Below are 26004 nucleotides of genomic sequence, written 5' to 3'. Positions count from 1 at the left end.
TTGTGTGTAAAAAAAGTTGTCCCGCGCATCTCCATTAAGCATTATCCCTCCCACCTTAAAGCAATGCCTCTGGTATTTGTTGTTTTCAACCTAGGAAAAAGATGCTGTCTACACTATCTATGCCTCAAATAATTTTATGTACTTCTATCAGATCCCCTCACAACCTCCGGCATTCCAGAGAAAACAATTCAAGTTAATCCAACCTCTCTTTCCATGTATAGCTAATATCCCCATTTCCAGGAAACATTTTGGTAAAGTTCCTCTGCACCCTTTCCAAACCCTTCACATCTTTCCTGTAATGGGCCAACCAGAACTGCATGCAATATTCCAAATATGGCCTAAACAAAGTCCCATTACGCTGTATAATTATCCAACTGATAATGGAACTTGGTGTAATATCAGATTCCTACTCGTTCTATTGTGTAAGATATATTTGAGACATTAAGCAATAGACAATAGACAACAGACAATAGGTGCAGGATTAGGCCATTCGGCCCTTCAAACCAGCACCGCCATTCAACGTGATCATGGCTGATCATCCCCAATCAGTACCCCGCTCCTGCTTTCTCCCCATATCCCCTGACTCCGCTACCAAATGTCACCTACCAAACTCCAGCCAGGCTAATAGTACAGAATAATACTCCTGCATGAGAACCTCTGCTCCTCTCCGGGGTGTTATTATTCTTGCATAAGTATTTCGGCATTGTGTCATCATTAATACAGTAGATGTTTAATAATATATGCCTTTTTAGATTTTGGTAATATTCTTATAAAATTAATTTGCATCTTTGAATTGGTGTCACATTCTATGGACATTTATTTTACTCATGATGTCTATCTTAACAAAAGTAGAGGATATTCAAAGTATAAAACATAATTTTAGATCAATGAGTTTATTATTAAGGTTGCTAGTAGTAACATGATGTTCGTTATTTTGAAAGATGAAGCATTGTTAAATCAGGAGAACAGAATCAGGGTAAATAAATGTTATTTCTGTTTAAAAAAAGGTGAGTCATTTCTAGTTAATTTATAAAACCTATGTACCTGTTTTTCTTTTCACAGCTTTGGGAGACCTCCATTTAGGTTGCCATTCAACGAATCTGAGCTACTAAAGATTTCCTTCCAATCGTTGTCTTTTAATTAATGAATCGTTGGAGCATTTGTGAGGCTTTTGGAAGAAGGGGTCTAAAGTAAATACCCCCACTGCTAACTTCAAAGAGCAGGGCTATTAAATATAAATAATAAATAGACTTTGACTCATCATTAATAAAATGTGGTATGAAGAGTCAGCATTCTTGTATAAAATACTGCACTGAAACAATGATCTGCAAACAGGAACTCATCCTGAAAAAAGACAGTAAAAGCCCGGTCATATATTTGCATATGTTATGGTGCTTAGTCCTGTGGAAGAAGATGGAGAGCCCTTTTTCAATAAGGCGGTTGAAAGCTTCTGAGCACACATTCACAGCAATGAATAATATTGCACGCACGGATCCCTTTTGATGCCAGCTCTAGTAGTCAGTAGAAAATAACATGTACTTGCATCGACATAGAATGAGTTCTTTTTTTCAAAAAAATGCTTTGGATTGAGTTGTACAACAGGAAAAATAATTGCATTTGTAAGAGCTACTGCGTGTAAGAAATGGAACATGCAACTGAAGATCAAAATCATATACTTGCAGAAACGCTTGCTCAGAAAGTGTTTTGTGAATATGTACAGTTATTTTCATGTCACAGGACAAATCCGGCAATAGTTGCTTGCCCTATAAATCAAAACATGGTCGTGTTGAGCTTAATATTAACCTTACAGTGATAGATTTGGTGTTTTCTTAAATATGTTTGAAACCCCTTTAAACCAGTGATGGAGAAGAACGTTGATAACCTAATGGAATGAAAACATAAAATGATGGAAATACTATGCAGCAACGATGGAGAATCAGAGCTAAAATTTCAGGCTGATGAGAACATTGTTCTTTAAGTTGAGGGGTGGACAGAACAAGAGTCTCCAGCCTATTGCACAAATCGTTTTGTTCTTTCCACCACTCCTCGTTCTCTGCAACTTACAATGCTTTGCTATTTTTTTTCCTTTTTCTCAATTCTGATGAAGCGTCATGAGTCTGGCACAATAACCCTGTTTCTCTCTCCACCGATGCAAGTTGATAAGCTGAGTTTATGCAGCATTCTGAACTGATGAACTTATTTATTTTCGATTTTCAGCATCTGCTGTTTAAGTATGTGCTCGGGGTGTAAACATAGTTTTGTATTTAAATATCAAAACTTCTATGTTGCAGTGAAATATGATCATTATTGTACCATGAACTAAATATGCCACCTCCACCAACATGCAAAAACATCAGTTTGTCTCAAATTAATGAGGAATTTTAATATTTTTATAAATGGAAAAAAAAATGCATCAGACACGTCAACAGTTTATTGGTGTAACAGCTGGACAAAATTGCTTCACCTGTGCAGTTCAGCTCTTTGATTCATGTTTGGATCAAGGCTGTGATGACATTGGTCCTGATGAAACCCAAATTCGACAGAGATGAGTAGGTAACGCCGCTAAACAGCGCTATCAATTATACCTTCCCTTTGCTGATGATTTGAGTAGATTGATTGGGTTGTATTTGGATCTGGGTTTTTTTCTGGATAGGTCATACCTGGTTTATGTTCTACATTGTTGCGAGGTGCCTAATTTGGAATTGTACTGCTGCAATTTGGCTGTAGGAATATGTGGTTCTGGAGTGCAAGTCTTCAGAACTGCAGCTGAGGTATTTACTTATCCCTTAGCCCTTGCTGTTTCTATTTCTGTCAGATGTTTATTACCTGCAATGAAACTAATTGATTCTGCGAGGGAGGAAGCTAAGATGGACCATCCACTCAGTATTTCTGGCTAAACATAATGTTAATACTTTAACCTTGAGCATTCAGTTGCTAGATGCACCATTATTGTTTAGAATGGGAATGTTCCTGGAACCTCCTTTTAGATGTTGTCCACCACAATTTACTGGATGTTGCAGGACTGTGGAGCTTTAATCTGAATCATTCTGAAATTTCTGTTGCATGCTGTTTTCACCATTAAGCATGTATGCAATTCTATATTGCAGCCTGGCATTGCATTTTTGCGTATACCTGATGCTGCACCTAGCATGCCCTTCTACCTTCTGGTTTGATAATATTGGTGACGGTTTTATTAGGAACTACCACAATGACTCATCATAATTGCATCTGGTTTCTGATCATTTAGAAAAGTTTTTCTTTTGCAAGGTTACCTTTAAGAATAACAAAGGATTTGGATAGGTTCACTGTCTTTTAAACTTGGGGACCCAGCTTTTTCAATACTTGTCCTTCTGAAATTTAACATCATGTAAAACTCTGATGGTAAATCAATGCTACACTGTCCCTTTCAGCTGTAAGTTATGTCTTTGCTCATCTATGCCAGCCGACAGTACTCCAAATTAAAATTTTCCATTTGGCTCAAATTAATTTAACTTTTAAACTTCACCTATTCCACCTCCACATGATGCCTGATCAATGTCCTTGATCCTCTAAATTGATTTTTTTTGTCCATTATTCCTTCATTCACTAACCATTAACTTGGTCATCAGATGTACAAACTAAAGTACATGTCCTTCCCTAAATTATGCTGACTCTTTTCCGTAAATAACATTTTTGAAGCCTAATGCGTTTTTGAACCCATAGTTGTTGATTTTACTTTCATTAATTATTCTTGTGATTCTGAAGCAATTTGCCCAGTGTTCTTTTTTACATATTGCAACTACATTTTCATACAATCTCCAACATACTGTATAACATCACTTGTCGTGTAAAGATGAGGTGGGTGCAAACTAGTAACTTTTATTTTTCAATCTTTACTCCTATTGCATGAAATGTAATGAGAAAAGTGGAATGCCAAATAGAATTTCAGGTGCAACATTATTACATAGAAAACCACACCATAATTATAGTGGTGTCAATATTTTTTGTACCAGTATTTGAATCCAATTGGCTTTGTGTAATTCAAATTATTATAATCTGAATCTGTTTCTTAAATAACACAAAGAAATTAAAATAACCCAACTAAATGCGATTCTACAGTAATGGTAATTTATTTCCTGCAGCGTACAATGAAATTATTGAAATTAACATTCCCCCAACTTTTTCATAGCTTAAGAGGAAGAAATATGCCCTTGTTGCTTCACTAAAGATTTGAGTGTCACATGCCTGCTCCACATACCCTGGACATGTTATTTCATTGAAAATTACAGGGGTGTGAGTACAACTGGTAGCTAACGCTATTATATACATTTAGAATCAGCACCCCGTGAAATTTCTCTACAATGATAACTTAAATGATTGCCTAAAACTGATATGGATTTGTGCCTATTTCACTGCTGTATCTTCACCTCATGAATGGACATTAATCAGATATTTGCTCAAACAGCAGTACAATATACAACATGTACATCAAAGAGATGAAGATTTAACAATAAAATTGATGCAGGTCCAGCCTTATGGAAATTGAGACTTTTTTATTCCTTTTAATTTTATATCCCTAAGTGTTAGAATTATCTATGTCAAGATATGGTGTGGAGGGTTTTGGAGACACAAGGAATTCCAGATGCTAGAATCTTGAGCAAAACACAAAATGCTGGAAGAACTCTGGATCAGGCAGCATTTGCAGTGGAAATGGACAGATGACGTCTGCGGTCAGGCCAACTTCAGACTGAACGAGGATCTCAATCTCTATTGTCTATTTCTTCCACAGATGTTGCCTGTCCCACTGAGTTCCTCCAGCACTTTGGAGAATTTTCCTTGTTTTAGAAAATATCCATCTACTCCTCATCTTCACAGACGGGTTTAGCATTTTTAAAGAATTTGGGTAATATGTTTCATGATTTTGTTTATGGACCATAGGATTAATGACAGGTGATGGTTCTGTAAAGTGTGTATATACTTCACATGCATTTTTTTAAGGAATTGGTTTCAACATTTAATTTCATTAAATAACATTCAAAACGGAGCTACATGTTGCTTTGTAGTATTTCCAGCATCATTTTTCAAATATTACTTAGACCTTTGCACAGGGGCAGGTTGAATGCAGAAAAATGTCTGTCCACTTTCATGTGTATAAAACAACCAGGTGCATTGTAGTGTATGTATCACTGTAATCAAATGTGATGTATGTATATATACATACCTAGTTTGCTCGCTTGATACTGCAATAACATGCCACTATATTACACAAAACACATTTCTGTAAACCAATTGGAATGGCTAAATGTTTCCCACTGGATACTGAATTGTCGCAGCATATTGGAAGTGCATGTTAAATTGTTATTGTTCCTTATGCTTTCAGCCATTCTGAACTTCTCTATAACACAACAGTAAATTACAAAATATTGTTTGATACTTATTACATCTGCATGTCAAGAAAATTGTCACATCACAAAATAATTGATTATGAAGTGCCATTTTTAAAAACAAGATCAGCTTGAATATTTGTCTTTGACTATAGTGCTATGGATGCGAATGTAACCGGCTGGCTAAAAAATGTCATTGAGTGAAAGAATTGTGGCAACTTTATAAAATTATTGCCATTTCCATTTCTTCATCTTTCAAGCTGTTTTACACCAAATCCATTTACATTTATGGAACAGTTGTAGAATTTAACTCCATTATGGAATTGTATATTGCTTGCTGGCTGTGTGATGACCTAGAAAAAACTTCTTTCCTTGGCTGAGTATTAAGCTTTTACCAACCATGGATATTATTGCGCTGTTGTATATAAAGCAAAGGTTTAGATTAATGTTTTTCTCAAACAATATTATTGTAATATATTATCTGAATAAAAATTTACATCTCTTTAACCTGGAATCTGGTATTTTATGTTAATGATCCCATTACCTTTAGAATGGAACTTCTTTAATCTCAAACTATAGATGGGATAGATCTTTAATTTAATATAAAGTTTGAGTCAGAAGTCCATTATTACTTGATTTTAGTGTAATATGTTAATATTCCTGGATTTTCCGTCATTGCCTGTGGATCTAAATAGATTAACCTCCTATACATACTGTACTGTGCTTGGTGGCAGATATCTACTGGAATTCCAGTTTAGGCTGAGACTGCTATTTAATTCTCAGACAAAAATGCACAATGTTATATATGATATTCATTGGCAGTGCTTAGATCACTTAGCATTTTCTACAGTATCACAGCAGCAATGAACATGATAGCAATTTACCAAATTTACTAATTTCACACACCAGCACTGGGAGCACAGGGGTCAGTGGCAAGGATTGACATGGGCTCCACCACTCAAGTAGGCAGAGGAATGGACATGGCATGCACCAGAGAAAACCCACGTGGCCACAAGGAGAATGTACAAATTCCGCACAGGCAGCATGAGTAGTCAGGATCAAACCCAGGTAACTAGCTGTGAGGCAGCAGCACAACCACTGTGCCACGCAGTGCACAGATCTGTGTGTGGAAGGAACTAAAATATCCTGCAAGTGGTCCACAACAATAATCTGAATCAATGAGCTGAGAGCATCCCCTGCATTGCAAAATGATCTGATTCCATAGGCTGTGTCCCCATGGGGTTCTAAATACCACTTTCTTCATGCATCCCTTGTCCTGTTTGTTACAAAAGGTCTGCTGCATCCTTTGTATAAAAATCATTCTCACGATGCTGACTCAATAATAAAAATTGTAAAGGCTCAAAAACCTCACATTGCAGTTGGATGGGTGTGGCTCTCGGTAGACATGGCCCCTGTGCGTCCCGTCTACAGCTTCTTCATCATTTTTGTTCCAGGTGCTTTTCTTCATTGCAATAGAAAGCAGACAGATGATATGCCAGTTAGGAAAAAACATGATTTGTAAGGTAGAAAGTTCTTTCAATTTTGTGTACAGAATAATTAAGTGTAAACTGTGGAAAATCTATTTTATTGAGCTTTGTTTTCATTGATTGACTTGCAACGAGTACCAACTGTCCTTCACAAATTTGTTCAGCACGAGCAATGTGTGAGCATTGTAAGTCAAATAAGGGCCCTAATTGCAATTTAATCGTGAACATAATCATGTGTTTACTGTGTCTTTCTAGAAGATTCATTAGCTCCAATAATCAAGAGTTTTGAATGTTCTAAATACTTTCAAAAAGTGTTTGTACGTAAACTCTGCAGTTTTTCAAGCCTATAATGGTCATGTTCCAGATCATCCTGATCATTTAATGATTTTCGAATACAGTTTTTCAAGTCTTCAATTCCATATCCAGTCAATGCAGACACTGGGATTATGTGTTTAAATTGGACTGGCCTCTTGGGAACCATCTCTTCTGGTATTAAGTGATAAAAGTCTGTGGAGAGAAAAGAAAAGCATGTCAAGAAAAAAGATAAAACATGTTTTGTGTATTTTTTCAAACAACAAATTCAATGTTAGAAATTGAAATAAAAAACAGAAGTGCTGACTCGGAACTAATATGGAATAAGGAAACGTACAACACTATTTAAATTTTGCTGGTCGGTTAGGGGGTTTAAATCTGCATTGTTTAAAAATGCATATTAATGCAATTATCAGCATTTCCTAATGTGTATTTTGTCCAATGACTCATATACACTAATATTATAATTCAAGAGGTAGTTGAAATGTTTAACTTTCAGTATAATAATGATTCTGACCTAAAATGACAACTGCCTACTTAAAAATTAAACTCCATATTAAATAATGAATACATGGATTATGAAGTGTCATCAGTTTGCTCCCCAAATGACAAATCACAAGTTTTCTCTGATTTTTCTGCTACAGCTGATAAAAAGTAACTGCTATTCCAGTAAATATGTCAACTCTGTTACAATATACAATTTGATGGGGGAAAATGTTGATTTTGATGGGTATAGAAAATCTGTTTAAAGCTAGGCTAATAAAATTGTTATCTTACAACTCGATTATACCATCTTTAAAATGCAATGCAATCTTTGAAATAGCAGTACAGAAACAGTGAGAGTTTTGAAAGTTATTACGATGGATTTCCATTGTCTCTGCCTAAAATAAGCCAATAATGGTGACAGTCATGTTCATAAATTATAGGATCAAAATTAGGCCGTTCTGTCCATCAAGTCTACTCCGCCATTCAATCATAGCGGATCAATCTTTCACTCTTAGTCCCATTCTTCTGCCTTATCCCCATTAACCCTGACACCCGTACAAATCAATAATCTATTAATCTTCGCCTTAAAAATATCCATTGACTTGGATATACAGCCATCTGTGCCAATGAATTCCACAGATTCACTACTCTCTGACTAAAGAAATTCCTCCTCATCTCTTTCCTAAAGAAACATCCTTTTATCCTGAGGCTATGACCTCTAGTCCTAGACTCTCTCACTAGTGGAAACATCCTCTCCATATCCATTCTATCCAGGCCTTTCACAGGACTTGTAGCGAAGTCCTCATAGCTATGCCACAACGATGCCAGCTATAAGGTCAGCTCCGCTTTGAAAGGGTCTAGTTGATGATAAATCATAAGCAAGACAATGAATGGCAGTTTAGTTGGTACTGTTTTAGGGAACGAGGGTTCCCCTCTTCGACTATAGATGAAGCTCTGACCAGGGTCTCTTCTATATCCCGCAGCTCCGCTCTCACTCCCCATCCCCCCACTCGTAACTAGGGCAGAGTCCCCTTTGTCCTCACCTTCCACCCTACCAGCTGTCACATACAACAGATAATCCTCCGACATTTTCGCCCCTTCCCACCCAAACCACCTCCTCCCCTGGTACTTTCCCTTGCAACTGCAGGAAATGCTACAGTTGTCGCTTTACCTCCCCCCATTGACTCCATCCAAGGACCTAAGCAGTCTTTCCAGGTGAGGCAGAGGTTCACCTGCACCTCCTCCTTCATCTATTGCATCCACTGTTCTAGCTGTCAACCGCTCTACATCGGTGAGACCAAGCGCAGGCTTGACGATCGCTTCGCCCAACACCTCCGCACAGTTTACATTAACCAACCAGATCTCCCGGTGGCTCAGCACTTCAACTCCCCCTCCCATTCCGAATCTGACCTTTCAGTCGTGGGGCTCTTCCATGGCCAGAGTGAGTCCCACTGCAAATTGGAGGAGCAGCACTTCACATTTCGCTTGGGTAGTTTACACCCCAGTTCTCCCACGGCCCACTGTCTCTGCCTCTTCTTCCCATCCCCCCCCCCACATCAGTCTGAAGAAGGGTCTCGACTCGAAACATCACCGATTCCTTCGCTCCACAGATGCTCCCTCACCCGCTGAGTTTTTCCAGCATTTTCGTCTACATAGGATATCAATACCACTTCACTCCCCAACACTTACTTTGATGTTATTTAATTCACTGGCAGTTACTTCCAGAGGTCTAATCCAGTCAATGGCATTTGGATATCTTGTTTGCTGCCCTGCAGCTTATATAATAAATTTAAATGATATTGAGCACTTTTCTGAGGAAAGATCATGGATTTGATACATTAAAACTCTCTTTTTCTCTCTCGCTGCAGATGCAGTGCAACCTGCTGAGTATTTTTGTACCATTTTGTGCTTTTGTATTCAGCATAATTTGGAAAAAAGATCAACACTTAAGTTGACAGTGCAACATCAGTTATTGAATGTATGGTTCCTACCTACCCCATCAAATGTAATGGTAAATAACATTTCATTTTGGATTTAGTGAATGATCATGACAGTTTTTAAAGTACTAATCTAAAATGGCATTTGGGTCAAATGGGTTTTGTGCTTTACCTTGAGGCTGCTGAAGTTGTTGCAGCATCTCTTTAAATTTTTCTCCAGCATCCTCCAAATCCATTTTGTTTACAGCTAATAGTGCAGGTTTTGATAAAAGCTCTACTTTATAGAGTTCCAACTCCTGAACATGGAAAAAGATCACAATGAAACAAACACAAGGTCTGCAATATAGTCTATTGGGTGAGACTGCTGTAATACTGGGAATCCTTTAGTGACTTTATTCCAAATTGAAAAGTACAGTAAAATACATATTGCAGGATGTATCTCTAGTCCAAATAAAAAACACCCACGGTGCAATCCCCAAAGCTCAGATTTCTTCCTCCTCCCCCACCTCCCAAGGATATGCGTGCTTCATCAAATGAACAAATCAAATGCAGAAAGTAACCTGGAAACGTTTTTAATTAAAGACATACATCAAAGATGAGATTAAAAATAATCTGTGTTATTTTGGCAAACCAATGCACAATTAAAACAAGTTTGCCCAGATTTTGCATTGAAGACTAGTTTTCCAAGTACTTTGCATTACTAGCATTTGGGAAGATCAATCTGAGTGGGAGGTGCTCATTTCTGAATTCATAAATTTAGCATCTAGAATGCTACATGGAATAGCATCCTCGAGTTATTCAATGAAAACTTGGTTTCTACTCTCCTCAATTGCTGGTGGTGCAAATGTTTGGAGGAAATAGCAAATTATGCTTGAACAAACATAATGTTCATAAACTGATAAAGGGTATTTTATATATGTGAAGCTGCTTTTTTGTTGCAAATACACATGTCATCTACACATCCTAATTCAATATTAATGGGATCAAAATCCAGAGCTTTTGTGTCAGGTCAATTCTGATAACTGGATGGAAAGGTGTTAAGTCTGATTTTCAGCAATCCAACTGTATGTTTTGAAGCAGGAACTTCCATTGATAATATTTGTTTTGCAACCTTTCACACTATTGCATAAAGACCTACACAATTTTCTAGTGGTTTCGCCAATACAATGTCCAGTCAACTATCAGTTATTTTAAAAGGTTATTGAGAAGTCAGAAATATATGGTACAGAAATAGGCCCTTCAGCCCAACTGGATGGCAGTGTGAACTGTGAAGAGGATGTTAGGAGGTTGCAGGGTGACCTGGACAGGTTGAGTGAGTGAGCAGATGCGTGGCAGACGCAGTATAATATAGATAAATGTGAGGTTATCCACTTTGGCAGCAAAAACAAGGGAGCAGATTATTATCTCAATGGGGTTGGGTTAGGTAAGGGGGAGGTACAGCGAGACTTGGGTGTCCTTGTACACCGGCCACTAAAAGTTGGTGTGCAGGTACAGCAGGCAGTGAAGAAAGCTAATGGAATATTGGCCTTCATTACAAGAGGATTTCAGTATGGGAGTAAAGAGGTTCTTCTGCAGTTGTATAGGGCTCTGGTGAGACCACATCTGGAGTATTGTGTACAGTTTTGGTCTCCTAATTTGAGGAAGGACATCCTTGTGATTGAGGCAGTGCAGCGTAGGTTCACGAGATTGATCCCTGGGATGGCGGGACTGTCATATGAGGAAAGATTGGAAAGACTAGGCTTGTATTCACTGGAGTTTAGGATGAGGGGGAATCTTATAGAAACATATAAAAGGACTGGACAAGCTAGATGCAGGAAAAATGTTCCCAATGTTGGGCGAGTCCAGAACCAGGGTCCACTGTCTTAGAATAAAGGGGAGGTCATTTAAGACTGAGGTGAGAAAAAACGTTTTCACCCAGAGAGTTGTGAATTTATGGAATTCCCTGCCACAGAGGGCAGTGGAGGCCAAATCACTGGATGGATTTAAGAGAGAGTTAGATAGAGCTCTAAGGGCTAGTGGAGTCAAGGGATATGGGGAGAAGGCAGGCACGGGTTATTGATAGGGGACGAACAGCCATGATCACAATGAATGGCGGTGCTGGCTCGATGGGCCAAATGGCCTCCTCCTGCACCTATTTTGTATGTTTCTATGTTTCTAACTCATCTAAGCTGACCAAGATGCCCCATCTAAGCTAGTTGCATTTGCCTGCATCTGGACCTTAACCCTCTAAACGGTCCTTTCCTGTACATACCCAACATTTGGGGACTGACAACATCTATAATATTTAAGAAAAATATTTATTCATCACTGATTTTTTTAATGTTTCTATTTGTCAGTGAGCTTCCTGGTCAACCAATTAATATGGCATATCTGGTTTCTAGTAAATCCATGACACACAATTTATTGTTCAGGATTTCCCTTTATGTTTTGTGAAATTCTGATGCAGAGGGAATCAGGGCGGTTGAATGTTAAGTTTAAGTGATTAGACTCTTTTGTCATTGCCTGACACTTATAGTGAAAATGGTATTTGCCACTTAATAGACCATGTCTGACTATTGTCTCAGTCTTGTGCAGTTAAGATATAGGCTGTCTATAGTCAAAAGTAAGATAATTCACTTTGGATTAGTGCTAAAATAATAGCTATATATAACACAAGGAATAGAGGTCAAAATAATTTGTGTCATATGAATTCTAAACATACAGGACTGCCCATTCAAAACAACTCTGGTTTGTACATACCTTGCATGATTAACTCACCTTTGTTAAAAAATTAATAGCTTCAAACACTGTTCTAAATGGTGTTTTAGATGAAAGTTGAAATCCAGTCACATCCACCTACACAGAATAAATTTTAAAAAGTGGAGTAAGAAAATATGTACATTCTTTACATCACTACGCTGTTTGCAAAATAGTTTTCTGTAAGTTTTTTAATTTTTAAACGGATGACACATCACTTGAGGTCTAAAATATACCTCATTTTTCAATTCAATGTGTAAAGTGTATGTGCAAGAAGAATTCTGTAGTTTAAGAATTGATTTTTATTTCATAAAGATCGACACAAGAATAAGTAAATGCACAGAGGTTAATATCTCAACAACAATTTGACAGTGTGAGCTGTGACTTCAACAAAACAGGAGTAAGTTACTACAATACTTCAGAGTACAGGAAAGAGATAGAGAACTTGGTGTCAGGACCTTGGTGTTAAGAATAAGGGGTAAGCCATTTAGAACGGAGACGAGGAAACACTTTTTCTCACAGAGAGTTGTGAGTCTGTGGAATTCTCTGCCTCAGAGGGCGGTGGAGGCAGGTTCTCCGAATGCTTTCAAGAGAGAGCTGGATAGGGCTCTTAAAGATAGCGGAGTCAGGGGATATGAGGAAAAGGCAGGAACGGGGTACTGATTGGGGATGATCAGCCATGATCACATTGAATTGCGGTGCTGGCTCGAAGGGCCGCATGGCCTACTCCTGCACCTATTGTCTATTGTCTATAATAACTGATATCAGCCAGATGAAGGAACCAGTTATCGGCCAGAAAGCATGGTGGAGTACATGTCTCAATCAGCATCAATGGTGTCAAAGTGGGAATGGTTGTGAGCTTCAGTATCCTTGGGGATATTACCAATGATTGCTGTGGACCAACCAGATTGATGCAACAGCCAAGAAGTCATACTAACACCTCTACTTAACTCCAATGACTTTTACAAACTTCTACAATGCACTCTAGAAAGCAAGCTGTCGGATTACATCACAGCTTAATTTGGGAACAGCTTTGCCCAAGGCTGCAAGAAATTACAGAGAGTTGTAGATGTAGCCTAGTCCATCACACAAACCAGACTTCCAACCATTGACTCCATCTACAATTCATGTTGCTTCGGAAAAGCAGCCAATGGAATCAAAGACTTGCCCCACATTGGTCTTTCCTTCTTCTCCCTGCTTGAAAGCATGCACTACCAGACCCAAGAATAGTTTCTTCCCCTCTGTTATCAGGCTTCTGAATAGTCCTTACATAGGCTATCCCAGTGTGAACATTGGATTTTATCTGTAGAACTAACTATTGTCCTTGAGTTTGACGATTGGATAGTATATTTGTTCTGTTTGGATGCAAAACAAAGCTTTTCACTGTACTTCGATGCACATGACAATAATAAACTGAAACCTAAAGAACCTCGAACGGCATAGATAAGGTAAACCTGGGGTTCCCAACCTTTTTCGTTCCATTTATCCCTGGCAACTTTAATAGCACATAACAATGTTATTTCATTTATTTATGAACAACTAATGATGAACAGATACTGGTAACATAGTCAGTCAATGAGAAAACATATGTACAAATCCAGAATCAACAAATTTACCCCCTGGGTAAGGTGAAATTTACCCTCAGGGGGTAACTTTACCCCAGGTTGGGAATCCTTGAGGTAAATGGTTAGTCATTTCCCTTGGATAGGGGAGTCTAAAATAAGATAGCATAGGTTTAAGAATAGAATGGAAATGGTACCTGACGGACAACATTTTCAATACACAGGGTTATGGGTTTATGGAACAAGCTCCCACAGGAAGCTGTATAGGCGAGTACATTTACAATGTGTAAAAGTCATTTGTCACTGGTATATTGATAGGAAAGGTTTAAAGGTCTATAAGCCAAATGTAAGTAAATGAGACTAAATCAGGTCGGCAACTGGATCGGTATGGACGAGTTGTGCCGAAGGACCAGTTTTTGTGCTATATAATTCAACATGAATTAAAATTTTAAACATTCGTAAAGGATTAAATGGATCGTTAATGGTAAGTGTAAACATTGCATCTTGATCGAAAATTATATGATTAAATATTTAGAAAAATAATTGTCTTACTGACCACATAAAGTAGTTGCTTGGTCCTCTCTACATGTTTAAGGAACTTGTGACCCATTCCTTTATTTAGGTGCGCACCTTCAATCAAACCAGGCAGATCTGCTACCGATACCTGTTATAACAAAACATGTTGTGTTTTACCAGAAACTGAATTGTGAGGAAATAGAACATGTAAAGTGTTCTGAACATCATCTCAATATGTAGCACATCATAAATCAATGTGCATCTCTCTATTATGTTCAATGATTGAAATAGAGTAATTTGGAATTTATCATCATTATTTACAAGGGGCTATTTAGCTCACTAAAGAGCTCACTTTCCCGAGTCCTCTGCCGAGTTGAAAGGACCTTAAAAAGAAAAAATCAAGATTTTTGTGATCTACGAACTCCTTCTCCCGACTATCTTTTTTCTCGTAACTTTTTTCTCATGCTGGAAAAAATGTCCCGACTTACCTGATGCCCTGAGTACCTACGGCTGGCATAACGAGCTGCTACGATGTATTTACGGACTCGCTACGGACATTCTCCGAGTTTGAATCGGGCCCTTAAGTCTTAACCAGTTCTCTGAGCAATTCTATCAATCCCATCCTCATTGTTATTTCCCTACAAGTTATTATTTCACATTCATAACCCCTCGATTCTTCACAGGCTATCTACATGAGGGGCAATTAACCTACCAACCAGCAGCCATGGAGGGAAACAATACAGGAACAGGCCCCTTTGTCCAAACGGTCCACGCTGAGCATTAATCACCTATTATGCTAATCCTTCCTCTCAACTACATACAGGGAAATGTATAGTAGACAAAATATATTTAGTGAGCAATTAACCCTCACCTACCCACATGTCATTGGGATGTGGGAGGAAACTGGAGCAACTGTGGGGAAATCCAAGCAGCCATTGTGAGAACATAGACAACACTGCGGACAAGAATTGAACCAAGGTCGCTCAAACTGCTCAACTCTCTGCAGCACTATACTGTCTCCATTCTTAAGATATTGCATTTTGTCAAATATGGAAAAAATATGGGTCATTATTTCTGTTGCAGATTCTAGGGCTCATCCAGCTAAGTTTTTGGAAATAATATTACAATACAATACAATCTGTTTTATTCGTCACATTGCACATAAAGTGCAAGTGAAATGAATTTGTCAGCAGCGGTAAAGAACACACAATACGCAATAAAAATTTAACACAAACATCCATCACAGCATTCATCATTGTGGTGGAAGGCAGAAAATTTGGCCAGTCCTTCTCCATTTCCCCCCGTGGTCGGGAGCAGAGTCCAGAGTCAGTCCAGGATCGGCTCTTCCTCACCGGAGACCGCGGCATTAGGTTGGTGTAGGCCGCAGGCCGGCGGTCGAGATTTAAAGTCCCCGCCGCAGCCAGAAGCACCGTAGACCGCAGAGCCGGCGGTAGAAGCTCCCCTCCAGGTGTGATGTTAAGTCCACGCCGGGTCCGCGGTAGAAGTTGGCCGCTGGCCGGCGGTGGAAGCTCCGTCTTCTCCCGGGTCCCCCACGAGGGATCCCGGGCAGCGGAAGCCGCGCCAGCTGAAACTCTGCAGACCGCGGCTTCAGGCTGCCGCAGGCCAGTGAAACGGAGCGCTCCCCTCCAGCGAGACCCAGCCTTGTCCCTTATCCCTTGTCTAGTCCCACTGCAACTCTACTGTGATTGTGAGGATATTGTCAGGTGTGCTTCCAAATTCACTTGAGCCCAGCAAGGAAATTTGGAATAATTTGTAGTTTGTAATAACTATTTTTCCTATAGAGGTGCTCAGTAAATTCTGATCATATTTAGTTTAAATCAAAAAGAGCTCGTGTTTTTTTAATTTATCATGAAATTAACAAAAATTTTGCAAAATATCATGCTTTTCAGTTCTCACCCGTTTGTAATCACTATATATTAACGTTCCAATTTCTGGTCTCAAGGTGGTGACTAAAAATTAAAAAGACAAATAGGTAAGCAAGTTCAACAATAAATACAGTAAATAGAAAATAATTCAAACTCTTATTAGTTTATTGTCATATAAACCGTGCAATGTAATTTCTAGGTCGCATGAAGCGCAGAATAAAAGTTTGTATACAATAATGATAAATTCAGCAAAGAGTGCAAGACAGCAGAATTAGAGATTTTCATACAATCTAAAAAAGGTACCAAAAAAAAAAAAATTACAATAATTTAATAGCTGAATGAGGTGTGAAAAAGGTGAGAAATTCAGTATTTGGATAGTATTGGGGAACAAACTGTTCTTATGCCTATATATCTGGGCTTTCATGACATATGAAGAAAGAAAAGGCAATGGCCAGGATAGCAGCGACATTAGGCCAAAAAGTTGTTATGGTATAATAATCGGATCCTAAATCAGATTTTTGTAGAAAAATAAAATCCACTTGGCGCGCAAAGTGGAAGGCAACATGGGGAAGTACAACTAATATATCAAGATTATCCCAGGCAGATATGACACAATTAATTATTTCTGAACTGCTGGAGTGAATCGACATTTGTCTAATAAACCAGCTATTTAAAGTAAGTATTCAAACCCTATATCATAAAGACAATCCTCCAGTCATTGAATGTTGTTCCATGCTTGGATGGCTTGCGTCCCCTTTGTTCCTCTAACTTTGCTAGTTCAAATAGTCAAACTACAGCATCTGTGTAAATGTAATTCAGTTAAATACTATAATCTTGCACTGGAACTAGATTGTCTTATCTGGAATTCTATGCCCTGTCTGGTATCCTCAAATAGTAGATGATGTAAATGTCTTTGTATTATTCATATCCATTCTTAAATTCATATCCAAATTGAAGAAGCAGCAGAGAAAGTATTTAGAGGACAAAAAATAAGTACTTATTTAGAGGACAAAAATAATCCTAAAATAAATTAAATCAGCGGTTTGCGCTTACATGGATAATCCGCAATTTTCGGTTTTGCATGAGACATCTGACTCAACAGTGTAGATTTCCCAGCATTCGGAAACCTGGAATTAATAGGAAAAACTTATTAACTGAATAATTCCAGTACTGAGTTGCATAATGAAAAATCATTTTAAGATTTAAATCAAGATCAAATTAAATGAAACAATACAACCTGAGATTCAATGTAATTATTTAAAGGAAACAAAACAAGTTCAATAAACGATAATACTTCAGAACAGCTATTATTTTGGACTATTCTGCAAATTCTATCTGCATTAACATTTTGTAAACAGAATCCTCTTCATTTGGAATACAATTCAAGTGTACAACAAATATTAACCAAACATTTTATTATTCCTTTTTCAGTTATAAAATAAGAAACTTGACATCAACTTCTGTAATCCAGCCACATGCAGAAAAAAAACTAATAATCCACTCGACTAAAGGATGTACCGTTTTAAATCATTCACCAACAATCGGCAACGACTGATGAACAGATGAGAACTCCATGTTTTAACCAAATATTCTCACTGCAATATTTATTGCATGAGGTATAACTCAATTTTAAATGATACGACCAAGCGGGACCCGTTGGGTCCCTGTCACACGGGAGGTCTGGTCCCGCAACGCAACCCATTCCCCAATGCAATATTGCACCGCTAACCTGTAGTCCTCACAGGAGGTGTGGTTCCCCAATTGCAGCCGTTCCCGAACGCAAGATTCCAGCACTCCGCTGCCTCCCTCATCAGTGGACTTAAAAAAAATCCCAATTGCACTTTCTCTGCCTGCCACAGCAGTTCCAATTACAATACCAATTCGCCCTCCCCCTCCTGTTGAAAGAGCTAATAGTAAAATCTAATAGTCAAATCTAAAATGGAGTCATTCTTTTACAAAAGTATGGACTAGTAGAACAAAAGAATGGCTCGGTGCCAAGTCTTTGTAAAATATATGGAACACAATATGAAGGACAGGTTGTCTTTTCAATAAAGACATTAAGATGGCAGCCTGCAGTAATAACATGTGCTTCTCCAAGGCCATAAAGAAGCCAAGATTGAAAAAAATAGCTGACGCTCCAGAGATAAGCAATAACTTGTTATTGGATGAGCTCAATTTGAACCCAGCTTTCCTATATTGTGAAAGGCTACAGAATCTTTCAGTCATGCCATATTCAGACCTGGTAGGAGTGTTTTACTGATAAGAAAAAAGTATAATTGTGCTAACTGTCCTTTGTTCTGTGAGTGGGAGCCCAAGAAGCACTGAGCAATGTTTGTGCTCATTGTAGATCTTTTGCCACTCCTGTCTGACGATTCAATTAATGTTTGCCATGGTCTACCTTCAACGTTTGTTGCTATCTGCTTTTTAAGAAATTAATTTGACATTTGGCTGTAGTCAGCAGGGATCTAGCTGGGACCAGCAACAGATGACTGAGTAAGAGGGTGCAGTTGACGGGGATCTGAAGGGGTGAAAACTGAGCTCTAGTTTGAGTTTGGCCTCCTGAAGAAGCTCCCGGTAAAAAAAATGAAGGTCCCTCAGTCTGAGGTTGGCCTGGTTCCAGACAAGATCCTTAGAAGCAGACAGCGTAGGTAAGACCACTTGTGTAAAAGATTGGCTTGTGTATTGGAAATGAGTAAAGGATTGGCTTGTGTATTGGAAATGCGTAAAGGATTGACCACAGCAGACTAAAGAGGTTTTGCCACAATTAAAGGATTGGGCATGGCAGACTACAAAGTTTTTGTTATTAATGTATATTGGAAACACAAGGTGTCTTGAAAAGATGTGTATTGAAAAGACAATGTGTCTTGAGGAGACAGTGTTTTGAAAAGACTTGTGAATTTACTACCAGAGAGAGTCGTTGGGATTAGGTTTTACAGACTGCAAAGATTTGTTACTAATAAAGGATTGGGCTTAACAGGCTGAAAAGGTTTGTTACAATTTGTGCACTAAGTTGTGTACTAAGAAGTGATTTGGAGATTGGATAAACATGGAAATAATTTGGATAAGAGTGACGAAAAATGGCTGTACAACACGTGTTATTTGTTTACAAGGATGATAGAATATTGAATTTTACTTCGGAGTCACGAGTGACTACGTGAAGAAGGGCCGTTCGACTGCGTGCGCGTCATTACGTCTGAAAGCAACGCGCGCAACGGACGGGAGCGGCACTGCGTCCTCCCAGCCGTTGGGATTTAAAAAAGGCGGCAGGTAAGAAAAGTTGAACCACTTACCCTGCGTTTTCTGTTCAGGCCAAAGAACTGATTTTTTCTTTCAGAGGCCAAAAATGTCAAAGAGAAGGACCGCGGGGAAACCGGCTGCCGAAGACCGCAGCATTCCCGGTAGCTCATTCTCACCGACATTGCCGCCAGCAACAGAACCGGCAGCAGCAGACTTGGTGCAGGAGAGCAGCACCGTGGTGGTCCCGGCGGGACATAAAGCCACCCATAAGTCTGCCAGACCCGTAGACTCGGATGAGTCCGGGGAAGAGGGATACCCCCCCTCATCGGGAAGCGTCCGAGGACGACTCTCCCATATGGAGCAGCTGGTGGAGAAGCTGCTCCACAATGATAAACTCCGGAGAAAGGAGCATTATCAGCACGAGTCCCATTTACAGGCCGTGCCAGCAGCCTCATACTCTGGGCAGCAATATGTCTTCCCCATGGAAGGGGGAAGCACATACAGGGACTACCCGGACTCAGAGTTTGGAAGCACAGGGGGGGGAACACTCCCAGGGGGGATTGGAGGAAGTACCCCTACAATCAACCAAATATGTGATCTCCACAGCACTGGGAGCACCATTGGATGAAGACCTAGCAAGGAACATAAACTACTTGGCGTCTCATCAACTGAAGGATCTTGTCATGGAAGAAACCCTAAACAGGTACCACCCACCATCAAACTGTGCTTCCCTAAAGGTGCAAGCGGTGAACCGCATAATTTGGGGACAAATAGGTCCCATAATCAGGAACCTGGGCAACAAAAGTTCAAAAAGTGTTAAAGCACATACGGGGATTACCAGGACTCAGAGTTTGGAAGCACAGGGGGGGAACACTCCCAGGGGGGATTGGAGGAAGTACCCCTACAATCAACCAAATATGCGATCTCCACAGCACTGGGAGCACCATTGGATGAAGACCTAGCAAGGAACATAAACTACTTGGCGTCTCATCAACTGAAGGATCTTGTCATGGAATAAACCCTAAACAGGTACCACCCACCATCAAACTGTGCTTCCCTAAAGGTGCAAGCGGTGAACCGCATAATTTGGGGACAAATAGGTCCCATAATCAGGAACCAGGAACTGAAGTTCCAAAAAGTGTTAAACCTGCTGGGGTCAGGAATCACTTCGTTTGCGGGCGGTGTACGCACAGCATTTAAAGCACAACCTTGTCAGTCTTGCATTCACAGGGGTTGAAAACGCAGAAGCCACTGCCAGTTGAACACAGACACAGTCCATACTATTGGGTATCGGCCAAAATTGGGACTATGTTGGAGGGGACTGTACCAGGTGCTACTACGACATCAACTGCCATGAAGATTGAAGATTACTCCCATTGGAGACATCTGATACGATTGACTGTAAATGGAGGAGAACCAAGAAAGGACAATGGGACTATTGACCCTACTGTTTATCCTGAGGTTGGCCCAGATGGGCTGGACTTGGGGAAACACCCCTGCATCAAGACGTCCTGAATAAGGCTGACAACTGGGCTTGCGTTTATAACACTGACCAAGATGGATCCATTACCACAGGTTCTTGAAGTAACCAGAAAAAGGTGGCAGCTTATCCCGGAGTTACAGACTGAGCTGAAACAGATGAGAAATGTGCTCACCAATGCCCAGTCTGAAAATGACCATCTTGCTTCCATCACACTGTAGTGGCCATTTGGCCTGTTTTGCATGCCATTGATGATGGCATGTGCCTTTAAATTTTAGACTGCCCGTTATATTGTGGGTGGGATTTATGACGTGATTTGGGGCGTGTTTGGAGCTTAGATGCATCCAGTTTGGATGGAGATAATTTCATACCGATATCTGAAGTGTTTACGCATGGAACTATGCCTGTTGTTCGTCAGAATATACCAAGACATGAAGACTTGAAGCAATGGCCTTACCTGAAGGATGTCAAGATATCTGAAATAAATTCTAGTGTTGATCTACTTATTGGAATGAATGTTTTGAAGGCGTTGGAACCTACACAGATTGTTAGGGGCCAAGGCAATGGACCGTATTCAACGAAAACCCGACGGATGGGTTATCAATGGCTCCTTGAAAAGGAACCACGAAATCGGAAATCAGAAGAACTGTCCTACCATTGCTGTTAATCAAATGTCCACTGATGAATTAGAAAATCCCGTGATGAAGCCATACAATCATGACTTCATTGAAAGTACCAGCAAGAAATCTGAAGAGATGTCGAAAGAAGAGTTGAAGTTCATGGATGTTATGAACTACTCAGTGAAAACTGACGGACACTATTGTGTGGACTTACCTTTCAAACAAGAAAGTGTTAATCTGCCGAATAATCGTCATATGGCCGAGCAACGTACCCAGAATTTGAATCGCAAGTTTGGCGAGAATATTAAATTTCATGAAAGAAGAATCTCTTTGAAGAATAATTTCTACAAGGATGATTGCTTAAAACCCATGTCTACTGAGCAGGAAGCAATTCTACCAGTAGAACATCTGACTTCTCTTTGCAATAAGGGAGGATTCACACTTTCTAAATGGAACAGCGACAATTGTGAAAGCATTCCACTAGATGGTAGAGCCAAAGAAACCAGAGAGTTGGATTTGGACAAAGCCAATCTGCCAATGGAAAGAGCATTGGGAGTTACTAATGTTGTACAACTGAAATATGTTAACACAGAAGAAAATTCCGTGAATTAAGTTTCCAGAGAACTAACAATGAGCCGTTTCTTAAGCGATAAGAAATGGATTGATGAACTAAAATCTCGCTGCAAGCCAGACAGAGAATGGCCAAAACTTGCGCTGGGATTTGAAATCTCTGCTAATGATCCGGACATTAAATTAAACCTAACGTTGAACTTTATAGCTAAAGATCTTGTTATTCTTTTGAAGGATTTTCATACTTCAACATTGTTACGACACATTCATGAGTTGATCGGACATGGAGGAAGACGTTTCATGCTATCAAAGTTTAGACTGTTATGTTTTGGACTATATACTGGGTTTCATGCCTGATTTTAAGGGTTTGGTAGGACTTTGAACTAAAACCAGTGTTTTGATAGGATTAACAACCTAGTTGTGCTTGCTTCTAGAAGGCGAAAGTGAAGATGGAAGAGTCGATGAAGAATTCTGATTGCAGATTTATAGTGCATGCTATTTTTACCTCGTTAGTATAGTGTTTAGAATCTCCGCTTGTCACGCAGTAGACCGGGGTTCAATTTCCCAACGAGGAGCCACAGGGTTTTATTCCCTGACCTTTTGCTTTTGATATCTGTTAAGCCTTTATGGCCACTTTTTTTAATGTTTATTAGTAATTGCCTCGTTATATACTCGGAACAATTAGGGGCCGGTACGTAGTGGCCATTTGGCCTTTGCATGTCATTAATGATGGCATGTGCCTTTAAATTTTAAACTGCCCATTATATTGTGGGTGGGATTTATGACCTGTTTTTGGGCGGGTTTGGAGCTTAGATGCTTGCTCAGACGTTTCGTTTTTAGATTAGTTTGGAGAGACGATGGGGAAGGTTAACCCTTCGACCGTGCAGGGTCCATGCGAGATCTAAAGGAGATCATGCCAGTGTAACGGAGACATGAGGAATTTTCTAATGTTTAAAGTAATAAGCTGGTTCGATGAAGATTGTAGTAACGAGTCGGAAAACATTTGGATGTATCTTACTGTTTTTTATCAGTAATAAAGCATATATTCATCAAAAGACTGTGTTTTGAAGCCATATCTGTGAAAAGGCTCTGAAGGTCTGTGAGTGAGTTTGCATGCGTTTCGAAGACACCCCCTTAAACCATGCTCATCCATTTAGCGGTAGGGTGCTAATTTCCTGAAAGATATGAAAATCTGCCACTACACACACAGCAGCAGGAGGAGAGCAATCAGGTTGTGGAGTTGAAAAGCCTTGATTTTGGAGTGCAACTCAAGTTACAGAACTGGATTTAGGTAAAAGGTAGACAAAAAGTGCTGGAGAAACTCAGCGGGGGCAGTAGCAACTATGGAGCGAAGGAAATAGGCAACGTTTCGGGCCGAAACCCTTCTTCAGACGGGGAGAAGAAAGGAAAAAGGAGGAGGAGGAGCCCGAGGGCTGAGGGAGAGCTGAGAAGGGGAGTAGACAGCAAGTGCTACCGGAAATTGGAGAATTCAATGTTTATGCCGCTAGGGTGCAAACTGCCCAAGCGGAATATGAGGTGCTGCTTCGCCAATTTCCGGTGGTGCTTACTCTGGCCATGGAGGAGGCCCAGGACAGAGAGATCTGATTCGGTTTGGGGGGGGGAGTTGAAGTGCTGAGCCACTGAGAGATCAGGTTGGTTAATGTGGACCGAGCGGAGGTGCTTGGCGAAACGATCGCCAAGCCTACGTTTGGTCTCACTGATGTAGATCAATTGACATCTAGAGCAGCGGATGAAATAGATGAGGTTGGAGGAGATGCAGGTGAACCTCTGTCGCACCTGCACGACTGCTTGGGTCCATGAATGGAGTCGAGGGGGGAGGTAAAGCGACAAGTGTAGCATCTCTTGCGGTTGCAAGGGAAAGTGCCTGGGGAGGGGGTGGTACGGGAGGGAACGGAAGAATTGACCAGGGAGTTACAGAGGGAGCGGACTTTGCGGAAAGCAGGGGGGGGGGGGGGGGGGGGGGGGGGGGGGGGGGGGGGGGGAGATGGGAAGATGTGGCGAGTGGTGGGGTCACATTGGAGGTTGCAAAAATGACGGAGGACTATTTGTCGTATGTGACGGCTAGTGAAAGGTGAGGACTAGGGGAACTCTGTCCTTGTTACAAGTGGGGGGGATGGGGGAGAGAGAGGGGTATGGAAGAGATCCTGGTGAGAGCCTCATCTATAGTGGGAGAGGGGAACCCCCGTTCCCTGAAGAATGAGGACATTTCCGAAGCACTGGTGTGGAATACCTCATCCTGGGAGCAGATGCTGCGTAGACAGAGGAATTGGGTGTAGGGGATGCAGTCCTTACAGGAAGCAGGGTGGGAAGAAGAGTGGTCTAGATAGCCATGGGAGTCAGTGGGTTTATAGTGGAGACTGATGTAGGGTGGGGGGGGGGGGGGGGGGGGGTGGGAAGAAGAAAGGAAAAAGGAGGAGCCCGAGGGCTGAGGGAGAGCTGAGAAGGGGAGGAGACAGCAAGGGCTACCGGAAATTTTAGAATTCAATGTTTATGTTGCTAGGGTGTCTACCTTTGATTTTCCAGCATCTGCAGTTCCTTCTTAAACACCATGGATTGAGGTAAATCCCAGGTGGGATCAAAGTGAGGAACTGAGTTGGGATGGATCAGAAAACCAGTTGGCATTGATGAAGAAGGAAGAAGAATGCTGGTTTCACACGCTGATGGACAACTTGGGAGACGACTCGATTTGTGAAAAGAAACTACATTTGTGATGAAAGTGGACAGAATTTCAAACAGAGGAAACAACTGTCAGTTCAACAAATAAGCCACACTGGAGCAAAACCTTTGAAGTGTGAAGTTTGTGGTTATCAGTGCAGGCAGAGAGCATCCTTGAAATACCATATGACCAAGCACAAGACAGAAGTTGAACTTGAATTTGCTTGTGACCAACGTGAGAAGCGGTTCGAGAAGGCTCACAATTTGAATATTCAGATGTTCATGGTTCACCCAGAATACAGATAAAAACAAACCTATTAAAATTGAATGAAGTCAGCTAAGTTTGGAAACATTAATTAAGCAGGAACCCAGTTAATAGTTATTCAACAGTTAACTGCAATGAAGCAACTTGTTCTATAAGAAATTATGTTGTGGATGGATTTGAGTCCAGTGATCTTTTTGAAAGGTATTTATCAAGTAAAGATGACAGAAATAAAAGTTAAGAATGGCTCTTCAGATGAGTTTTTTCAACCATATTGGAAAAAGAAGAGTAAGTTACCAGTGAAGAAGTGCAATATTAAGGATGTGAAGAAAGAATCTGGACAAAAACGTGTCCGGAAACGAAAGTCAAACTTGGGAGGGGAAGATTTCCCCATCGTGTATCGATGTCAGTATAAGGGTTGCTGTGCTGTTTACAGAGGAGTTGACGGATTTAAGAAACACTTTAAAGAGCAACATTCAGTTGAAATGTTAACATCTTTTGTGGAAGGTGTGACCTGTACAAAAAGGACGGGTTGCACTTGAACCCAAGGGAGACCAATATCCTGGCGGGGAGATTTGCAAAGGCTACTGCGGAGACTTTAAACTAGAACGGTTGGGGGGAGGTACTCAAATAGAGAAAGCTAGTAGACAGTGTGTGAGGCAGGAAACAGAGAAGGGAAGCACTCAGACCCAACATGTAGGGGGGTAAGAAGAAAAAACTAATGAACAGCGAATAAGAGGTGGTGGGGTTCTTAAATGTGTGAGCAGAAAGACAGAGGGGTGTAAAATGAGGGTAGAAGCAACAGGTAGCAAGGTGAAAAGTAAAAGTGGCAGCCAGACAAATCCAGGGCAACATTTTATAAGGGGTAAGAGTG

The 26004-nt window shown here is 40.3% G+C and overlaps 2 protein-coding genes across 15 annotated transcripts in view; one reads left to right on the top strand and one right to left on the bottom strand.

The window, feature by feature from the left end:
• Positions 1–4214, top strand: part of adam22 (ADAM metallopeptidase domain 22) — a 252306-nt gene extending 248092 nt beyond the window's left edge. For 5 of the 10 annotated variants that reach the window (XM_055655426.1, XM_055655417.1, XM_055655409.1 and 2 more), the window contains one exon: positions 1063–4214. In XM_055655426.1, the coding sequence (XP_055511401.1) occupies positions 1063–1083 (21 nt within the window). In that variant the 3' untranslated portion in view covers positions 1084–4214. The remainder of the gene's footprint in view (positions 1–1062) is intronic. The other 5 variants (XM_055655349.1, XM_055655402.1, XM_055655394.1 and 2 more) reach the window with 1 other exon arrangement.
• Positions 4215–6929: 2715 nt separating this feature from the next.
• The window catches only part of gtpbp10 (GTP-binding protein 10 (putative)), a 34744-nt gene continuing 15669 nt past the window's right edge, over positions 6930–26004 (bottom strand). For all 5 annotated transcript variants that reach the window (XM_055655469.1, XM_055655453.1, XM_055655489.1 and 2 more), the window contains 6 exons: positions 17339–17412; positions 16317–16369; positions 14440–14547; positions 12343–12420; positions 9758–9881; positions 6930–7357 (listed from right to left, as the gene is read on the bottom strand). In XM_055655469.1, coding sequence (XP_055511444.1) covers positions 7155–7357; positions 9758–9881; positions 12343–12420; positions 14440–14547; positions 16317–16369; positions 17339–17412 — 640 coding nt within the window. In that variant the 3' untranslated portion in view covers positions 6930–7154. The remainder of the gene's footprint in view (positions 7358–9757; positions 9882–12342; positions 12421–14439; positions 14548–16316; positions 16370–17338; positions 17413–26004) is intronic.

This window comes from Leucoraja erinacea, chromosome 2 (assembly GCF_028641065.1).
Source record: "Leucoraja erinacea ecotype New England chromosome 2, Leri_hhj_1, whole genome shotgun sequence".
In the NCBI taxonomy this organism is placed as follows: Eukaryota; Metazoa; Chordata; class Chondrichthyes; order Rajiformes; family Rajidae; genus Leucoraja; species Leucoraja erinaceus.
Note: the sequence above shows the minus strand (reverse complement) of the source record. Positions and strands in the feature narration are given on the sequence as shown.